This window comes from Chaetomium tenue (genome assembly GCF_020726465.1).
Source record: "Chaetomium tenue strain MPI-SDFR-AT-0079 chromosome Unknown F5144scaffold_1, whole genome shotgun sequence".
In the NCBI taxonomy this organism is placed as follows: domain Eukaryota; kingdom Fungi; phylum Ascomycota; class Sordariomycetes; order Sordariales; family Chaetomiaceae; genus Chaetomium; species Chaetomium tenue.
Window position 1 is genome coordinate 2,960,526 of NW_027117329.1, and position 18,980 is coordinate 2,979,505.

Sequence of the window (18,980 nt, forward strand, 5' to 3'; positions counted from 1 at the left end):
TTCCCTGCCGCACATCTTTCTCTCTTAAACCGAGCCTTAGCCAAGGTTATACCCACGTGGGAAGAGCAACTGTTGAAGATGCACACAATGTAATATTTCTCGCACACGCTGTAACCTATCCGCTAAACTAACACGTAGAGTTTGCCATGGCTCTGGCTGGGGCCCCCATCCTTCAATTCCCCCATAATTCTAGCGTCCTCCCCCGAGAACCGCATACACTCAGAGTCAAGATGGCCAGCGACACTCTCCTCCTCCGGCACATACACACGCCAGTCCCTTCCCGCCACAGCACCGCTTTTCGGTGTCAAATCCACAAAGATGTACCCAGGAGCGTACACAACCTAGCGTATGGGTATCAGTGCATCCCCCCAAACCGTCCCATCATTCCTCGGATCCGGTCATCTTCTGCTTGCTGGGTCGAGGATTTGCTTTGTCCAAAACCTTGGACTTGGAGGGGCCTTGACAAGTTGAGGGGGATGTTAACCTTGGTTGTGGTGCCGGAGCCTTGTTTCGAAGCCGTTGTTATATCTCCATTCATGGCCTCTACCATATGGGTGCAGAGGCCGAGCTCGTGTTGGATGTAGCCCGGCCCTGTTGTTTCAACGGGGCCCTTGGTTTCTCTTCCGGTGTCTTTGATGGTAAACGTGAGGATGATCCTGTCTGCGGCAGGATTTTCCTTCTCGGCCCAGAACCGGATCTTGCCTTGAGGTGTGGCTATGATGGCGTTTCTGAGTAAAATGGCCAAGAGCTGCTGTAAGCGGTCCGGGTCCCCAATAACTTGCAAACCATTAAGATCAGGTTCGATATGGCTGGAGGTAGCTAGTCCCTTGTGGTGTGCGAGGGGTTGAAGTCTCACGACCACTTGGTGGATGTGGAACCCCAGGTCGAATTGTCTATACCTAGGCGGGCCCGAAATGTCGTGAGCGACGGTCGAAAGGGTGTGCGTAAGCATATGGTTTTGCCGTTCGAGATTGTATTGCTGCCTGTCGACCACGACCTGGTCATCCATGTTGATGACATTGACGACTTGAAGGTTCAGTTGACCCATCGTCTACTAGGATTAGCGTTGCGCGAATGTTCCCAACATGGAGAAGTAACAAAGGACCTACAGGGCGCGAACCGCGATTCCTGCCCCAGACCGACATTGTGTCGATAACAAAACCAATGGCACAGTCATTACCGGTGTCTCTGGTGTCATTGCCAGGGCCCGGAGCGGCAGGAGGCACTCGGAACTGTGCTCGATACTAGCGGCCCTCTGACTTTTGTTAGTGGAAGGATACCACTGGAATCTGTTAGGGGAACGGGGGGGCAACGTGCCAACTTCGCACTCCTCGGAAGCCTCTAGAGATTGGCCGTTCATGACAGACTCGATGCTTTCGAGAAACGGCTGTACATGGGATGTCGGGATTAGCTGTTGGAGGACTGTGTTTATGTCATTCCTTTCCCCCCCGACGCGCGACGCAAAGCGGCTGGCGCCAGGGCGCGAAGGACGGCGACCACGGCTGGATTCTCCTGCTATCATGGTCACGGTGCGGTCGCGGCCGACAGCGAACACGGTCATACGAGCCATGGCGATGGCGTTCATAAGATACGTTTGAAACCTCGTGATGTCGGCGGTTGCTCTTTCGATTGCCCTAACAGGGTCACGGGGGGTGGGATAGCCGGCGTTGGAGGAAGGGTTGCCGGTGGGAATGACCCTCCGCCCGCCACGACTCTCCATAATCTCATGAAACAGGCTATTGGACATGTTGGTTTTCGGGGGGGGGCTCAAGTTTTAAGATAAAGTTGAAGAAGAAGAAAAAATAAACAAGACACGTTTTGGAATAGAATGTGGTTTCATTGGCAGTTTTTTAGAGCCGAGCATCTGCGGGATGTGGGATGGGGAATCTACAATGCTGGTCGGTGCCTTACCTACCAAGTAATACGGAGGAAGGAGGCAGACTTGCGCCTGCCTTCTTGCTGTACAAAATGGCAACTGTGATAGGGACATGCATTCCTCAGCGTTCCTCAGCTTTCCTCAGCTGGCATAGAAGCTCGCCAGCTGGTACATGTATGTAAGGTACATTCCGTCGTATTCCCAGCCACAGCTTTGCTCAATCTCCTCTCCCCTCATTCATTCCAATCTATTGATCTCTCATCAACATGGCCACAGCAACACCTTCTCCCAGACCATTGGTGAAAGGGCCGCTCCAAGCACCTCGACCAGCACCAGTTGCGGCTTCGTACACTCAAGCAACCAGGATGAGGAGCGAGACCGAAGTCTGGCAACCAGGGAGCAACAAAGGTGAGTCTCGTCAAAAATTGGAGGATGAATTAAGAAAAGTGGAATTGAGCTCGTGATCGACTAATACTTCGCAGCGACCTACAGAGAAGCGTCTTTAATCACCCTTCCACAGCCTTTTGTGAACCCCAGTAGTGTTGCAGGTGTCTTCTCAGCATCCAAATCTACACAGCACAGTGGGCCATCAACCGCAACGATGGAGCGGCCACGATAGCTTCACCCACTTCTTACTCGCCCCGCCAAGCAGTCCCCCCAACCCGGCAGGGACCTAACGAATGCCGAGTTCCCCTCCGCATCTCCAAATCTCCACACCCTCATCGAACCCCGCATCCACGCTCAACCAGCCAGACCCGGGTTCGTCAGCAGGCACCAAAAAGATGATTATCATGCGGGTGTCGGCTTGGGGTTGGGTAGAGGGTGAGACACTGGGAAATCGGGAATGGTTTCACGGTCCTAGCGCGCGCGCCAAAAGATCTGCGCCTCCATACACAGGACGCCTCGACATAATAATCCCGGCATTGCACCTCGGGACTCCTCCGGCTCCCCACTTGCCGATCGGGACCTAATCCCAGCTCCCAAGATTTCAACCCCCGGGCGGCGGCGGGGAGAGAGTTACCCCACCTTCGATCCGAGTTGATAAGCCGCTTCGAATTCGCTTTTCCCCTTAAAAACTTCAACAACATATCCTCGTCATAGCACTTCGCCCTCCGGTCCTCTGTTTATACAGATACCGGGAATCCTTATTCCAACTCCCGACTCGGACCTCGCCACCGCCTCTCTCCACCATGTCTGCACCCGCCACCGCTCCTCCGGCCGAGGGGGCCCCGGTCCCCTTCTTCATCAACGGCAAGGAAGTCCACCCCGAGCGGAGGTTCAAAGTTGTGGCCCCCGCAACCGGCGAGGTGGTCCATGAGTCCGCCAGCGCGAACGAGGCCGATGTTCGCGCCGCCATCGACACAGCCGCGGATGCCTTCCGGACTTGGAAGAAGGCGCTGCCGCCGGTGCGCCGTAACATCCTCTTGAAGGCCGCCGAGGTTATGGAGAGGAGGAAGGAGGAGCTTGGCGGGTATATGATGACCGAGACGGGCTGCCCACGCCAGTGGGCCGACTTCAACGTGGATGCGGCCAAGGAGCTCATCCTCGACGTGGCCGGCAGGGTGGCCACTCTGGACGGCAGCTTGCCTACCACGCGCGATGCTGACACCGGTGCCATGGTGATCAACGAGCCCTTTGGCGTCGTTCTGGCTATCGCCCCTTGGTAAGCCGAGCTGCTTCAACCACCGAGTAAAAGGAGTGCGTCGCGTGGCTAACCCCCGTCAGGAATGCCCCCTACATCCTCGGCGTCCGCTCAGTACTGTTCCCCATCGCCGCTGGTAACGCGGCTATTCTCAAGGGGTCTGAGCTGTGCCCGCGGACCATGTGGGGACTCTGCTCCGTGTTCCACGAGGCCGGCCTGCCGGACGGCGTGCTGAACCTGCTCTTCCACGAGCCCGCCAACGCGGCGGCCATCACGCAGATGCTGATCGCCGACCCGCAGATCAAAAAGATCAACTTCACCGGCAGCACCATAGTCGGCCGCATCATCGGGCGGCTGGCCGGCGAGCACCTCAAGCCCGTGCTCCTCGAGCTGGGCGGCAAGGCGCCGGCGATCGTGTGGGAGGACGCCGACCTGGACAACGCCGCCGTGCAGTGCGCCCTGGGCGCCTTCCTCAACTCGGGCCAGATCTGCATGTCGACCGAGCGCATCCTCGTGCACAAGGCCGTCCGCGCCGCCTTCGAGGCCAAGCTGGCCGGCGCCATCGACCACATCTTTGGCGGCCAGAAGGACGCCCCCGTGCTCATCAACAGCGTCGGCGTCGCCAAGAACAAGAAGCTCGTCGAGGACGCCCTCGCCAAGGGCGCCTCCCTGCTGTACGGCGACGTGGCCGCCCAGGAGTCCACCCCGACCCGCATGCGGCCCATCGTCGTCAGCGGCGCCACCACCGACATGGACATCTACAAGACGGAGAGCTTCGGGCCGACCGTGTCGCTGTACGAGATCGAGACCGAGGAGGAGGCCCTGCGCATTGCCAACGACACCGAGTACGGCCTGTCCTCGGCCGTGTTCACCGAAGACTTGCGGCGCGGCCTGCGGTTTGCGAGGGAGATCGAGACGGGCGCCGTGCACATCAACAGCATGTCGGTGCATGACGAGAGCGCCCTGCCCCATGGTGGTGCCAAGGCGTCTGGGTATGGGAGGTTTAATGCTGGGTTGGGCTTGTCGGAGTGGGTGCGGACCAAGACGATCACGTTTAAGTTGTAGGTAGTTAGTTGGCTGGCTGCTGGGTGTCGGTGTAATATCATGATACCATTTGTTTTGCTGCAACAGCGCTGAGTTCCCCAACCGATTTGGATATAAATATTTCTGTTGTGAAGCGGTACAGAAGTGAGCGGCCAGGTGGGAGACATGCACAAGGCAACGAGGGGCATATGTTATGCAGGGTGTACTTGGAGGAGCTATGTCCATCTACCTGTCCCCCTTATCTAGGTACCGACTGCGCCGCCTGCAGACTCGGTGAGAAAGCCCCCGATATAAACCCAGCAGAATATACACACACCAGAACAGAAAATCCCCCCCTCCCAAAGATCTCATTCGCACCCCCTATCTAACCACCCCCTATCTAACCACCCGCATCCCCTATCCCCTATATTATCCCCCTCAAAGGTCCGGCTTCGGCGCGAACCCCAGCCGCCCCTCCTCCACATCAAACACCGTAAACTGCGCCTTAAAAAACACATCCCCATAAATCGCAAACGGCATCCCACTCGCGCTCTGAATACCCCCATAGCACACCGTCGCCGTCTCCAACTCATCCGTATCCACCGGCGCGAACAGCATCAACTCCCCCGGAATCACCGCCTTGTACGCCCCGATATGCAGCGTCAGGTCCGGCAGCGTCGCATCACACGGGAACACCCACCCGCCGACCTCGGCGGCGGTGCGCGCGCCGGTGACCTGCAGGTAGTAGGCTTGGGTGATGGCGGCGGGGAGCATCAGCAGGGTGGTGCCGGTGTCGGCGATGGCGGTGTGGGCGATGGGCACGAACATGGAGGCGGCCGTGTTGTTGGCGCTGGAGTTGCCGCCGTGGATGGAGAAGCCCGTGGACTGGAATTGCCAGAAGCCCGCGGTCGAGTTGACGTCGATGAAGGAGAGCGGGCCCGTGAATTCGGTGTCGTCGATGAAGCCGAAGTTGTAGTTGCCCGCTGGGAGGGGGGGTTAGTTTTGGAGGGGGTGGGAGGGGTGGGAAAAGGGGGGGAAGGGTTACCTTCGGCCTTCTTTAGGTTGGCGGTGAACAGGCCCATCTCGAGCGATTCCAGCGCGTTGGAGATGAAGGTCTTTTGCTTCTTGGGGGTGACGGTGTTGATGGAGTCGAAGCCGAGGCCGAGCAGGCCCGAGGAGGCGGCGTCGCTGACAAAGGACGACGACACAAAGGTGGCCGACTCGACGGCCTGCTGGAAGACGTTGACGCCGCCGACGCTGACGGTGTCGAGGTAGACGTTGCCCGACGAGCGGCTGCCGTCGCCGTAGTGGATCGACCACGTGTGGTTGTCGAGCCGGGTGGCCGTGCTGCTCTTCTCGATCTCGTACAGCTTCTGCCCGCCCTGCTGGTTGCTGGGGGTCTCGGAGCTGAACACCCACAGGTCAGACGAGCCCGTGTCGAAGTTGAGCATCAGCGTCTGCGGCGGCGTGCCGATCTCGACGGGGGCCAGATACTCGACGTCGAAGAGCTGGGGGGTGGCAGAGACCTCGCCTATGGGGGTGTGTGAGCGAGTTATGAAGCTTGGCTAACAGTGGGAAGGCATCAAACACGCACCTTGGTCATCCGTCTCGTTGGTGTACGGGGCCCCGCCGTTGCCATGGGGCCGGAAGCCGGTGCCCTTCTTGGGAGACGGCTTGATGCCGAGCTCACCGAGGATCTTCTGCACGACCTCGATCAGGTCGGTAGGCAGCTCGATGTCGTACTTCTCGTAGGCCTTGGCGAGAGCCCTGGGCCCTCTGCCGTGCTGCCGGAACAAGTCATTGTGAATCTGGGGCAGCTTGAACTTGTTTCCTCCGAGGCGGCGGGGCCGGATGTCGGAGGGGTGCACCTGGACGACCCGGGGCGCGGCAGCGACCAGCGACGCCGCGAAGGCGAAGGCAGCGAATTTCATGATGATTCTTTTCGTTTAATTATGAGGGGTGACCGAACCAGGAGAAGACCTCGGTAAGAAACGAAGGAACGAAGTCGGTTGGGAGCCTGGCTACCGGTAGTAGAAAAAATGAGTGTGATGGTTGAATGAGAGAACCGAGACCAACTCGCTCGCAGACGACGAGTGTAAAGAAACACGCGGTCTTGTAAAGAATGAATGGTAGTCAGGGCCCCAGGCGGTGTTGGAATGGGAATGAGAAGGAGTGGATGCGAAGAGCGGGTTCGGCTGCAATCTTCATGCGCTTCATATCGCATTTCCTGGAAATGGCATTTCGTGGAATCTCCCCGACTCAGGGACTTCAGGGGGATGGAAGTCCCATGCCGATCGGTTCGGTCTGGAGTTTAGTTTGTCACTTTGTCCATCGCAACACAGCAGCAACACCCTGAACAGCACCCTGAACGGCACCCACATGAAGAAACACCAACAACATTGGGGGCCACACAATCTACAAGTAAGACCGGGGTCAACCCCCCGGCGCTTGGCATCCAAACATTCCTTGGTCACCCGCGCCGGCTCCGACGCCCAGCCGGAGTGTGGGGAGAAGCTTCTTGGCTCGTTCGTTGAAACAAAAGTGGCTTTCTCGGTGATCGTCAACGGTTCGAAACGTACAAAGTGGAGCGGGTTGGGCTGTGCCTGGTCATCCCAATTTCGCAACTTCCTGCCGTGGACCCTGCATGTGCGCAAAGCCGTGGCAAAGTGGTATGAGGCAAGTTGTGGCAGGTGCGTGCAAACGGGGCACGCAAATGCACCCACCCGATGTGGTCTGATTCCGCCTTCTCAGTGGTGGATGGGCATGTTCCTGCAGCCGCCAGGAATGTTCGAATTGGGCAAGAGGTTCGTTGGAGGCCGCTCATTGGGAGAACCAGTTGATTTGTGGTGAAAATGCTCGACCAACCACGTCGTGAGACCCTTTCAACTTGAAACAGCCACCCCTTTCTTCAAAGACAAGGAGACAAGCTTATCGGTTTGCGGGAATGATCTCATCCCGTTCTCTGACAGACTTGGCAGGATTAACTCTTTCTTGGATTTCTTGGTCGCCGATTTGATGACCGCCCACCGCCCTCCGCCCTCCAACTTCCGGAGCCTGCGGATCCGGATCGCCGGGCTCATGCGGGTCCCGGGCTGCCGAGGCCGCACGGAGGCCCGGGCTTGCCGGGACAGAGACGGGCATCTCCATCTTCATAAGTAGGCCACATAATCTTGGTCAGTTTTCATCCCGAATGAAGAAGTTCTGCTCTGTATTTGGTTGTGTACAGTAAAAGTAAGTACTGCAGCGCCTTTGTCAACTTAAAATACCGTGACTTAGGTAGAAAACAACAGGGGAAAAAGGCACAATGCCGCAAACCGCCGACTAGTGTGTTCTTTACTCTACCCATGTCCAAAACTAACCCCATCACGAGGACGCTCGGCGGCATCCGAAGACAGTCGTTCCTCTTGTGAGGCCTATGACGTGGACCCATGGCTGGAAGATCGGCGTGCTTTCCGGGCTCCATCCCCAGCAGACCGGGACCCTGGGTATCAACTTCGGCGAGGGAAAAGCTCCATCCGTCTCCGCAGCGAAGAGAACTCCAGCTGATTTCTCCCCATCGAGATGGTGACGGACATTAGTTATGCTCCACGAACTGTCTCATATGGACTCGGGCCCCACGACGGCAGGTTCTGTGAACTTCGCACATAGCTCGATAGCCTATTGACGAGAGAATACGCAGGCGAGGGCTCGCTAGCTCTTGTAAAACCGGCTAGGGACCTGCAATTCTGCGGCAGGCTTAACGGGTCACCTTCCGGGCTTAAAGGCGGCCAATTTTGCTTCCCTGGCTCCTTGGTTGGGTTCAGCTTTCGCATGGAGAGCGGTGGCGGACAAGCTTGTTGTGTCTATCGGATGAGCACTGACTGATGACAGCAAAGGGGAAGAGCTTTGCCAAACTCGATTGACCCCATTTCGACCTGTGTTTTCTTTTGTCGACATGCAAGTGCAGAACTCCTCGTTAAGCCCTAACCCTGGTGGTCACTCCAGCAACACTCAGGGGCTGTCGCAACTTGAGTTCTCGAGTTCTACAAGAACAAGAAGTCCTTGGAGTGACAACGTACCCATTGCTTCTACCCGACGGTTACTAACTGAGCGCACCCGGGGAAAGACGGATGAGCCGATGCAGGGAAAGGCCGCAAGCAAACACGGGTAGGAGCATATCGGACGCCGAAGGGAGCAATATATTTATTCCCATATACGAGGAGCAAAACGCAGTTAACCGCCATGAGTTTACACCGGTTGCATGCTTTGGACTTTTCACTCATCCCTCATTTTATATGTGAGCTACGCTCATTTTCCTACTCGCTTGCATTGCTTCCCCCGGCTGCTACAGATGTAGTGCAAACCAACAGCCAAACCGTGCGTTTGTCCAAGACAAAAACGCTGCTTCAACTACTTTCGAGCCCAAACAACCAAGCCATTGTTGACGGCCGCCTTTTCCTCACATCATCAAACGGGGCAAAATCACCTCAAGCGGCAGCCCTCGGCATACCCACACGTGATGTCTACCGCTGAAACTGCAACGGCCAGCGACCAAGACGTCAAGCCGCCTCCGTTTGAGGTGCTGAAGGAGTACCCGATCCGTGGCAATGCTCTTCAGCAATTTCGACTCGCTAAGGCCACCACATTCACCTGCGACCGCTGCACCAAGGAGAAAACGGCACGGTTGGTGGTCACGAAAGATGGAAACTGGGAAAGGCTCATGTGTAACGGCTGCTATGGCTTCCTTTTGAAGAACGGCTCACCTCCAGCCTCAGGTCAGTAACGGGGCTGGTTTTACACGACACTGTGGTCGTGGTGGACTTGGAAGGTAGCACAGACAAGGCTATGTGCGAAGGATTCCATCTCTGGTCATCTGAGGCTCCTAAGTAGTAATGTGATGCGGGTGGGGCGAATGATCTGCAAATATGCCTACCTAGTCCGTGGCATTTGTTGGTTTGCTCGGGCAGTGCTGCGGCGTTGGGACCAGGCAATGGGAAGGTAGTTAGCGATCAAGTGTTTATTCCATGTTTAGGTACCGATGAGCTGGTAGCTATAAATCGCTGTCAACGGCGGATTTGGGTGTTTCTGTTCTCCTTGTGCTCATTTCATCTCACTTACACCGAAATTTACCGCATCTTATTCTCTCACAACACAACGAAAGAAACGAATCGGCGACGTCAACATGTCTACACAACCAGGCAATGGCTGCCCGCCGGCCAGCATGCCGGGCGACTTTCCCGAAATCCCCAACAACCTCAGCTGGGTGGCCATCCCGGGCCAGAACGCATCGGTCCCGTGGATGGTGAACTGCTGCGAGCCGTACCCGGTGCACGTGGTCCAGAAATGCTGGCTCTGGTGCGAAGTCGACCCGGATGTTGCCGAAGGCGCCTCGAATTCGGTGGTGTCGAACGGATTCGGCGCCTGCATGGTCGCGAACAAGCGGAACCTCAACGAGTCGAACGGGCTTATGTATCACAGGGGCACGAACGCGGCTGCGGCGCCGCGGGTATCGCTGCTACATGCTGTTGTGGCCGCGCTCGCGACGTCGGTGGTGGTGGCCATGACGTCAGTGGTGTGAGCGGTGAGTTTCTCTTTGCGATGCTCGAAGCGTATTAGTCGGTGGCTTAACGAGTACTTGGCACAGGCCATTGGGCGGGCGTTGGGGGATTGTTACACGGGAATTGGCCAGGGATTGGGAATGGGAATTGGGATTGGGATGGGAAATGCGAGATGCAATAGAAAATCCGAGACGATTCATTTTTCCTGGTTTTGTTTGGGGTTGGGGTTGGGGTTGGTGCGGAGCTCCATGTGGCCAGCGTCTGGCATTCCATTTGTGGATGGTGGGGTGAACGCCAAGCTGGAGAAGACAGTCACTCGCGACTTGAGCGATGCGACAACCATTACGGGTTCCATCAATCTGGGAGAGGGGAGGAACTCGGGCTTATCGACATGCGCTGTGTGGACTCTCCTCGAGAATATGCGGCGCGAGACCGGAGTGCCAGACACACTTCGGGTCGCTAGGTATTCCCCCGAGGCGAGAGGAGGGGTCAGAGGAATACAGGAATGCTACGTGTACCCAAAGGGCCAAAAGTAAACATACCCGACCCCGCACGACCTGCTTGGCTGCTACAGTGCTGCGTTGAACGTGCGCCATCTCTTAGGTTTGATGATACTTACATAGCAGGTAACGCAGGCTGGCAGGCTTCCGTCGCAGCGGGCTCTGCTGTCATCACCCATTCTTCAACACGACCTGTCACTTCGCTACCTACCGGCTTCGTAACAACCTAGAGCTGAACGCGTCGCAACTCGACGCGGGCCGTCCACGTGTAGTCCTCAACAATGGCCGACAACCCCGACTCAAGTGATGGGCTACCAACGGCTGACTTGACCCCCGCCGCGGCTGTAGACGCACTGGAGCCCAAGTCTGAGCCTGGTGTCGAGTTCGAGCCCGGCCCGGCTAAGCCCAAACAGACACAGACACTGGGACTGAAAATACATGTCGATAACGACTCGGCTGATTACGAGTAAGGCGAATTGGTATCTTCTTGGCAGAACTGGGAACTGGGAACTGGGGGGAAAGGGGGGGCTATCAACCTGAAGACTGACCGAGTATGCCAATAATAGCGTGATAGCAGTGCATGGAATTCATGGCGATGCAACCGCATGGGGCATAGACAAGTCCAGTCTCGAGACAACCGATGACTGTTGGTTACCTATCTGCTCGTTTCGAGAATGCAAGACTCATGACATTCAACTATGAAACCAATCATGAAAAGGGGCAGTACTACACACGTCTAGGGGTTGAGAAAGAAGCGACGAGCCTGCTGATGGCTCTGCAGCAACATCGTCAAGGTATCAAAAACAGACCGATCGTGTTCGTGACCCATGATATAGGCGGATTGATCGTCAAAGCTGTGAGGAGAAGGCCCACGACAGTGTCTGGGCAGGTGGTGTGCTAACCCTTTGGTCAAACAGGCATTGGCATCACCAAGATCGCACCGAGGTGACTTCCAGTCCCTTCAAAGAGAAGTCAACGCCCTGGTATGGCGCCTGAACCTCAGGATTCTCCGTATAATGAATGCTCCTTTTCACTAAACTACCGAACGCAACAGATTACTTTCGGCTATCCCCATGTGTCCGCGCGGTCGGCTACATGTGATCTCACCGAGGAATTCGTTTTGCTCGTCAACCTGCGATCTGAATCATCCCCCTCCAGCCGTGTCCGGAGGATAGCTGCGAGTCTTGCCGAGACATGTGTCGAGGTAAATAGCGACTTCATCCACGCCGGCGTTGTTGTCCGGACAAGAATAGTATCGATTGCCTCGCAGCACAAGGATAAGATAAAGCGAGTGTTCGGAGCCAGCACTGTCTGTTTTGGCAAGAGCCTCGAGCATGACATAACCAGCAACGAACCTCATCTCGACCTGATCAAAATAGGAACCACGGGCCCCGGTGCTTTGAAAGAGGTGATAAACGCCGACTGGAAAGGTGTGTATCAACAATACTGCGAAGGTTACTGTATCACTAACAACTGCCTACACCACAGCTCACCGCCTCGAAGAAGATCAAATGAATCAATGGTTCAAGTTCAGTTCCGGAGCCTCTCCCGTATTTCCCCTTGCACACCTGGATTCCCAACTGCCATTCGCAGCCCGGGATCCTCTAGACAAACTCCTCGCCTCCAGGTCCAGCAAGGTTCTGCATATACAATGTGACGAGGCAATCGCCGCTTCTATTTCTAACGCTTTGGTTACCCATATCCGGAATCATAAGAGGGAGCGTGTCCATGCCCTTCGCTTCCAATTCGACTCGACCGATCTTCGATTTAACAATGTGGGGGCCTGGCTTCGAACAGTGATTTCCACGATGGCCTTTTACAATATGTCCAATCGCAACTGGTGCGCCGGATTGGTGGCGGATCAACTCAAGGCACTCCACGCTTGGGGCGCGAAAGACCTGTACTCGTACTTGGAAGACTAGGTACCTTCTCTACCGAGGCACAGCCACTTACATCTTCATTCTCGCCAACTTTGACGAATGCGACGATTCATCATTGGCCTTCCTCGACCAACTTCGACTCACGTTCAGCAAGACCGAAAGACAATTCCGGTTTGTTGTGACAACGAGCACGGGTGCCGACGAGCGTCTACTCGAGGCGTTGCCTAACGCAGCGCCCGACTGCTATGAACGTGTCCAACTAGACGGAACTAGCGCCAGAAATAACTCTTCTTCTGGGCAGTCAGGATCGGAAAATACTACCGATATTGAATTTCAGCTGTCCATGTTCTTTCAACGACACCCCCAGTACACCACCGACAACATTGAAAACCAGATCAAAGATGCCATCACCGTACGGTACAAAGACCGGCCGGACTTGCGTACACATATCACCGGCTGGCTGAGTGAGCAGCGCGGCGGACTCCAAAATTCAAGAGTGCGGGAGTGCCTCGCAACATTAGCGGCGGCGGAGCCAACAGCAGAAGCCGTTTACCGCGCCATTCTTAGCAGCCTACCCCAAGACAACATTACTGGGCACGGGTCATCTTTACATGGGTTTTGACGACTGTTCGGCCGTTGAAATTCAAAGAATTTTTGTTCCTTTCCGACGACTTGGCCACTACCATGGCTCATGCAAAGGACGGTCAGGGTGAGCCGCCGAACCTTGGCTCATCCTCCGGGGGGAAATATGGGTTAAATGATCTCCAGCAGTTGCGGTTTTTTGGCGGCCTCATCGAAGAACGCAACGGAGAGGTCCGCCTAGTCAACCGGTCTATCAGACGATGGCTTTTGTCAAAACTTGACCAAGACACGACTCCAGGCGACGAGAAAGAGGCAGAGGCAGTGGCAGAGGCAGAGGCAGAGGGTAGGCAGTGGTATGCTTGTCTTGGTACCGAAGTTCAACGCCACCTTTCCATTGTGAAGTTTTGTCTTGACTTCTTGACCACGTTCAAGTCCGATGCGCCGCTAAAGGCCCTTGGCTACGCCTCCCAGCACTGGGCTACTCACTACAAACTCGCTCGGAGCCTCAACAAAGAGGCCATAGAATCTATCCATGCCGAGATATCGATATTTTTTGAAGATGCAACCGCATGGGGCGCTTGGTGGCAGACATACAGTGAGCTTGCCAACCGTCTACATACATTGGACCAAGTCGAGACGCGGCTCCAAATCGCAGCCCACCTAGGTCTGGACGACTTCGTTGAGAGTTTCAAGGACGGGGTCGATCCGCATAGTACCTCCTACCGACAAGCATTGGCCCAGGCGGCGGAAATGGGCCACCTGGAATCCCTACGCCTCCTCCTCCCACCCAACGGAGCCCAGTTTGACGTTGGCCTCCACGACGTCAACATTCAGAAGTACGCCGAGGCAGCGGCTCGTGGGGGTGGCGAATGTCTCAGGGAGGTTATTGGCCGCATTCCTAAGGAGGATCTCAGCGACATGGAAGAACGTCCATTCCTCTGTAACATCCTAGGCAGGGCGGCTTGGGATGGCCTTGACGGTGTCATACGGCTGATTAGAGGCCCCGGACCGTACACGGACCCAAGTTCCGACTGCACCTTCCTGCCCATGCATTCGCCACTCAGCCTAGCCGTCCGGAGATATCACCTGGCTGCCGTCCAGGCGTTCCTAGATCTTGGGGTCAAGGCGGACGTGTCGTGCTGTGACTCTGAGAGCGGAAGGGGCGTGCCGGCGGTAAACATAGCGGCCGACTATGGGTCGGATGAGGCTCTCGCTCTCTTGTTAGAGAATGGGGCCGCTGTCGTGACTACCGTCTCCGACCGTACTACTATTCAGGGCGCGGTCGACTGGGGCCAGCACGCCGTCGTGAAAAGGCTAGTCGCCCACAGCCCGTACCGAGACTACATTACGAGTGGCTATTCCAACGACCCAGTCATCCGTTCCGCCGACCTTGGCTACCTCAAGACGTTTGAGGCTGCTTTTGTGTCCGGCGTCGACGTCAATTTCACCTCCGCCGTTGGTACTCTGATTTACCACGCTACATATGGAGAAAACATCGAACTTTGCCGTCTCCTGCTATCGAAGGGCGCCGACGCCAACATGTCTACTGCACTGGGAAGGACGCCTCTTGGTCGGGCGGCCTTCGACAACTCCCTCGAAATTGCTGAGCTCCTCCTGAATCACGGCGCCGAGATTGACAGGCCATGTACCTTGCCAGAGATTGCAGACACGGTCCCACCCCTTTACATAGCCATCGCGAAGCAGCGCAAGGAGATGGTGGCATTACTCCTAGCCCACAAAGCGGACCCCAACGCTCAGGACCCTGACGGCCTTAGCGTGCTTTGTGTGGCCAGTTTTTTGGGGGGTGTTGAAATCATCAACCAGCTTGTGACTGCCGGGGCCGAGGTCAACATGGCCTGCGCACAGAAGAGGACGGCCCTGCAAATGGCCGTTAAACACCCAGAGGCGGTGCGTGCCCTGATGAAGCATGGGGCGGACCTACGGAGAACCACGTATGGCTTTACGCCGCTCGACCTTGCCGTGGAACAGAACACAGAGAGTACCGTGGTACAAATAATGCTCGAAGAGTCCCCCGAGAAACCCGATTTCTCGTCGGCCAACTTCAGATCGATATTTGCGCGTGCGATGCGGGCGGGCAAGCACGAGATTGCCAGGCTCCTCTTTGAAGCAGGAGTCGACGTCAACCAGGACTGCTACCACCCAACGGGTCTGAGTCTTCTCTCGCTTGCCGTTCTTTCTAACCATGTTGACACAGTCCGCATGGTTCTCGAGTTCCGGCCCGACCTGCAAAATGGGAACGTGGATGGCGATACTCCTCTACAGTACATTACCGAGAGCACTTCGGTCGAAATCGCCCGGCTGCTCGTCAATGCCGACTGTGCTCTCGATGCCATAAACAAAAAGGGAAACTCCCCGTTGTCAAATGCCGTCAAACACCGCAACCTCGCCGTCGTAAAATACATGCTCACCAAGCCCTCGGCGCTCCGCACCCTCAACCTCGTTGGCGGCGACAACACCATCCCGCTCCATCTAGCCTGCCAGTACGCCGATGTCGAAATGGTCGCCCTCCTCCTAGCCCACGGCGCCGACCTCACCGGCACCGACCCCCTAGGTCGCCGGCCCATCCACATGGCGTGCTACAACTCGCTGGACGCCCTCCGGGCGCTTGACGTCCCCACAGAGCACTTCGCCATCAGGGACAAGCTGGGCCGCCTGCCGCTGCACTACGCCGTGCTCAGCGGGCGGGCGGACCTGCTCGAGGAGGTGCTGGCGCGGTCGGCGGAAGCGGGCGTCGCGGTCGATGAGGCGGATGGTGATGGGTGGACGCCGCTGCTGTGGGCCGCGAGGGCGGTGGGGTTATGGGGGCGCCGGGATGGGGGTGCGCCCGCCGCCGCCGCTGCCGCGCTGGGGATGGTGAGGGTGCTGTTGGAGAGGGGGGCGGATGTGGGTGTGAGGGGCGAGGGGTTGGATGGGGATGAGGGTTGGTCGGCGAGGGAGGTCGCGGTGTATCATGGGGCGGATGAGGCGGCGGAGTTGTTGGCGGGTAGGGAAATGCCGGTGGGGGCGAGGGCGAGCGCGAGCGGGAGCGCGAGGTTGGGGTGGTGGGCGAGGTTGACCGCGATGGCGAGCCAGAGTAGGAGAAGGGGTGCTATTATAACTGAACTTTATTGTGATGTTTGTGAACTGGCAAGTTTCTTTTTCCCTACTTTTTCTTCTTTTCTTTTTTACCCTCTCCATCCCATCCCTCCAAACAATCATTCATATCTCGAGCTAACTAACCCCGGAACAGAACATACGAGGTGTGTACTTCCAGTGCTCCATCTGCGACCATTACACGCTGTGCTTCAAGTGTTACCGGTCCAAGGACGTGGTGCACCCGAACCACGACTTCACCGACAACGGATACGACCATGATTCAGACGTCGAGGAATCAGACTCAGAAACAAAGCCCGCCATCAACGGCAGTCCGACATCAGGGAAATTGGCTAACGACCTTGGCGGAGGTGACGACCATGAGGAGGCTTTTGATGACGAGGTTGTTAGCGATGACGATGGCGACGTGAGCTTGGCGGTGGGAGGCGATGAAGGGCCTGAGGGGAGAGCGGACATAGAGGTTAGGTTGAATAGTACTTGAATAGATCTGGCTGATAATCTTCATATATGCATCTAAAAAGTCCCAAAGCAGCAGGAACACTAGTAGGTGGATTACCTACTCGAAAAGTTACAACACTTTATTAAGGGCATCTAGCGTAACATTCAATAAGTGATCCGGCTTGCTGGTAGAAATAATAATTATAAATTGGAGGCTGATATAGCTCTGGGGGGTGGCGAAGGAGATGTAATGGTTGTAGGCGGTGTGGGTTTATCGTAGTTGGATTTGTTGTTTTTATTACGTGGAAATAAATAAAAATGCGACGCATTGAATGGAGCCGTTCAGGCGCGTTGAATCTGGCGATTTGAATGCAGGGGGGCGGCTTGGCACAACAAGGCTTTCGTGCATGGGTACTGGAAATCTAAATGCCAAGAATCCGGCTGCGCGAGTCCACGTGACTATATAGACCCACAGCACTTCATTGGCCAATCATTGGTTTTGCTTGTTCTCGAACGGGACTGATGAGAACATCAGATGCTGGGTCTGTCCCAATACTGCGTACGGGAAACATGCATAGGGGTTTGAAGCTCTTGAACGAAGGACCTCTAGTAGGTAGACGCGCGCAGATTTATCGAGTATATAGGACATTATCGGATAACACAAGCGTATGCAACTTACATCCCTCAAAACAAGTCTTTTTTCCCCGCCATTCTGAACTTTCTCCGCCCCGCGCCCTGCCCGCGATACTCAAGCATCAAATCCGATCTTAAGTTTCGTACTCTAAATCCCCCGAACAACCACACAAATATTTACTACCAACCATCATGCTTCGCCGTCCTGCGACCGTTCTATCACTCACCCCGGAGGACATCGCCGACTACGAAGACCGTGCCGCCGAACGCCTGCGCGTTGCCGAGCTCGAAGCCCGCCAACAAGTCGCCGAGGCCCGCGCCCGCACCCGACACGACACCTCCTCAACAGCCGCTGCTCTCCGCCGAGCTGCTCTCGCCGCCACACCGACCGCTGGGCCATCCACCGCGCGGTACAACAACACCAACAATGGCGGCGGGATAGACTTCCACGGCACCAGGGTGCTCACCAGCCCCGCGGAGCACCAATTCAGCGACGAAGAACAGAGTGACGACTCGGAGGCCGAAACATCCTACTACGCAAGGGCCCAATCCCAGGCCGCCCGCGTTAGCTTTGGCCGAGGGCAAGTCTTTGGCGCCGCCCATCCACCCCATCAGCACGACGACGAGGAGGACGAAGAAGAGGAGGAACTAGACGCGGAACTAGAGGACATGAGCGAGGGGTCCACAGACAACCACCACACCCACAACCCCCGCCACCACCACCACCACCACCGCGACCAACAACAACACCAACAAGATAACTTCCTCCCCGCCTCCCAACCCCTCCCAACAGAAACCCCCCCCAACCCCCGCGAAACCCGCCACCACCACCACACCAGCACCACCCAACCCCCACCAATCCAACCCCGCCGCACCCGCGAACGCACCGCCGACCGCGACACCGCCACCCCCCCAGCCCGCGAAACCCGCCGCAACAACCTCCACACCACCACCACCTCAACAACCTCAACAACAGCCCCAACCGACCCACCCCCACCACCACAAGCCCCCACCCGCGAAACACGCACCCGCACCCGGGGCCTCAACACCACGCGCGGAGCGACCTCCTCGCCACCACCGCCGCCGACGAGGGCTACTACACGGGGACAGGGTGGGGTTGGAGCAGATTTGGCGGTGACGCCGGCGCCGGTGGGAGGGGGAGGGGGGGTGACGGGGCGTGAGACGCGGCAGCGGGGGCATGGGCAGTCGTCGTCGATTTCGGGGGGGTTGGGAGGAGGGGTTGGAGTTGGGGGTGCTGTAGGGACGGGGATGGGGGGGACGGGTTCGAGGAGTGCTGCTGCTGCGGTGGCGGCGGTGACGCCCGAGGCAAGGGTGCAGCGGAGTCGGGACGAGCGGATTGGGGTTGCGGCGCCGAGGCGGGGGCGGTCGCATCAGTGATTTCTGTGAAAGGAGGGGGTGGTGTGGGATTGTTGGTTAGTGAGTTGGTTTAGTGGTTGGGTTGGGAACAACCTGCTCTGTCTGGCCTTATGGAGCGGCTTGTTTGGCGGTGCTTAATGTTGACATTTGGAATCGGGGGTTTGGGATACGATTTCGTTCGGGTCTGCTTGCCGAGCTGTCTGGCGAGGTTACCTATACATTTGGTTCATCTAAGGGTTATCAGCGTACACTTTGGCGTCGACGATGCTTTGGTTGGGTAGCCTTGGGCCAACGGAGTACCGGAAAAGTAGAGGCTAGATACCAAATCCAGAGTACTGCTCTTGTCATGCCGATTATGAACTTCCAAACCTGCTTGAC

General features: G+C 56.8%; 6 protein-coding genes across 6 annotated transcripts; 4 read left to right on the forward strand and 2 right to left on the reverse strand.

Moving 5' to 3' along the window:
• Positions 1–355: 355 nt before the first annotated feature.
• On the reverse strand, positions 356–1,747 carry F5144DRAFT_588742 (uncharacterized protein; the record flags this gene model as incomplete). Its single annotated transcript, XM_066789961.1, has 3 exons — positions 356–1,051; positions 1,110–1,244; positions 1,529–1,747. 3 exons carry the CDS (start codon positions 1,745–1,747, stop codon positions 356–358), a joined length of 1,050 nt encoding a protein of 349 aa, XP_066648502.1.
• A 1,034-nt stretch (positions 1,748–2,781) lies between these two features.
• On the forward strand, positions 2,782–4,950 carry F5144DRAFT_37723 (aldehyde dehydrogenase domain-containing protein). Its single transcript, XM_066784564.1, has 2 exons — positions 2,782–3,539; positions 3,602–4,950. The coding sequence occupies exons 1-2, from the start codon at positions 3,067–3,069 to the stop codon at positions 4,581–4,583; spliced, it is 1,455 nt and encodes a 484-aa protein (XP_066648503.1). The 5' UTR covers positions 2,782–3,066; the 3' UTR covers positions 4,584–4,950.
• A 1-nt stretch (position 4,951) lies between these two features.
• F5144DRAFT_37687 (aspartic peptidase domain-containing protein) lies at positions 4,952–6,613 on the reverse strand. The gene is made up of 3 exons (XM_066784558.1): positions 6,136–6,613; positions 5,587–6,072; positions 4,952–5,524 (listed from the first exon to the last, which is right to left on the reverse strand). Exons 1-3 carry the CDS (start codon positions 6,470–6,472, stop codon positions 4,980–4,982), a joined length of 1,368 nt encoding a protein of 455 aa, XP_066648504.1. The 5' UTR covers positions 6,473–6,613; the 3' UTR covers positions 4,952–4,979.
• A 2,765-nt stretch (positions 6,614–9,378) lies between these two features.
• On the forward strand, positions 9,379–10,344 carry F5144DRAFT_37791 (uncharacterized protein). Its single transcript, XM_066784570.1, has one exon. It carries the CDS (start codon positions 9,703–9,705, stop codon positions 10,096–10,098), a length of 396 nt encoding a protein of 131 aa, XP_066648505.1. The 5' UTR covers positions 9,379–9,702; the 3' UTR covers positions 10,099–10,344.
• Positions 10,345–10,383: 39 nt separating this feature from the next.
• On the forward strand, positions 10,384–16,935 carry F5144DRAFT_608220 (ankyrin repeat-containing domain protein). The gene is made up of 11 exons (XM_066791582.1): positions 10,384–10,610; positions 10,714–11,044; positions 11,145–11,224; positions 11,319–11,470; positions 11,633–12,008; positions 12,524–12,922; positions 13,108–15,914; positions 16,049–16,134; positions 16,291–16,300; positions 16,351–16,560; positions 16,817–16,935. Exons 2-11 carry the CDS (start codon positions 10,860–10,862, stop codon positions 16,841–16,843), a joined length of 4,332 nt encoding a protein of 1,443 aa, XP_066648506.1. The 5' UTR covers positions 10,384–10,610; positions 10,714–10,859; the 3' UTR covers positions 16,844–16,935.
• A 181-nt stretch (positions 16,936–17,116) lies between these two features.
• F5144DRAFT_608221 (uncharacterized protein) lies at positions 17,117–18,406 on the forward strand (the record flags this gene model as incomplete). Its single annotated transcript, XM_066791583.1, has 2 exons — positions 17,117–17,905; positions 18,202–18,406. The coding sequence occupies exons 1-2, from the start codon at positions 17,418–17,420 to the stop codon at positions 18,404–18,406; spliced, it is 693 nt and encodes a 230-aa protein (XP_066648507.1). The 5' UTR covers positions 17,117–17,417.
• Between the last annotated feature and the right edge of the window lie 574 nt (positions 18,407–18,980).

Coding starts and splice junctions, on each gene's coding strand:
- F5144DRAFT_37723 (XM_066784564.1), top strand. CDS start 3,067: ATGTCTGCACCCGCCACCGCTCCTCCGGCCGAGGGGGCCCCGGTCCCC. Junction 3,540..3,601: donor GTTCTGGCTATCGCCCCTTG/GTAAGCCGAGCT, acceptor AACCCCCGTCAG/GAATGCCCCCTACATCCTCG.
- F5144DRAFT_37687 (XM_066784558.1), bottom strand. CDS start 6,472: ATGAAATTCGCTGCCTTCGCCTTCGCGGCGTCGCTGGTCGCTGCCGCG. Junction 6,073..6,135: donor CAACGAGACGGATGACCAAG/GTGCGTGTTTGA, acceptor ACACCCCCATAG/GCGAGGTCTCTGCCACCCCC. Junction 5,525..5,586: donor CAACCTAAAGAAGGCCGAAG/GTAACCCTTCCC, acceptor CCCCCCTCCCAG/CGGGCAACTACAACTTCGGC.
- F5144DRAFT_37791 (XM_066784570.1), top strand. CDS start 9,703: ATGTCTACACAACCAGGCAATGGCTGCCCGCCGGCCAGCATGCCGGGC.
- F5144DRAFT_608220 (XM_066791582.1), top strand. CDS start 10,860: ATGGCCGACAACCCCGACTCAAGTGATGGGCTACCAACGGCTGACTTG. Junction 12,923..13,107: donor ACATATCACCGGCTGGCTGA/GTGAGCAGCGCG, acceptor TGAAATTCAAAG/AATTTTTGTTCCTTTCCGAC. Junction 15,915..16,048: donor CCGCTGCCGCGCTGGGGATG/GTGAGGGTGCTG, acceptor GTTGGCGGGTAG/GGAAATGCCGGTGGGGGCGA.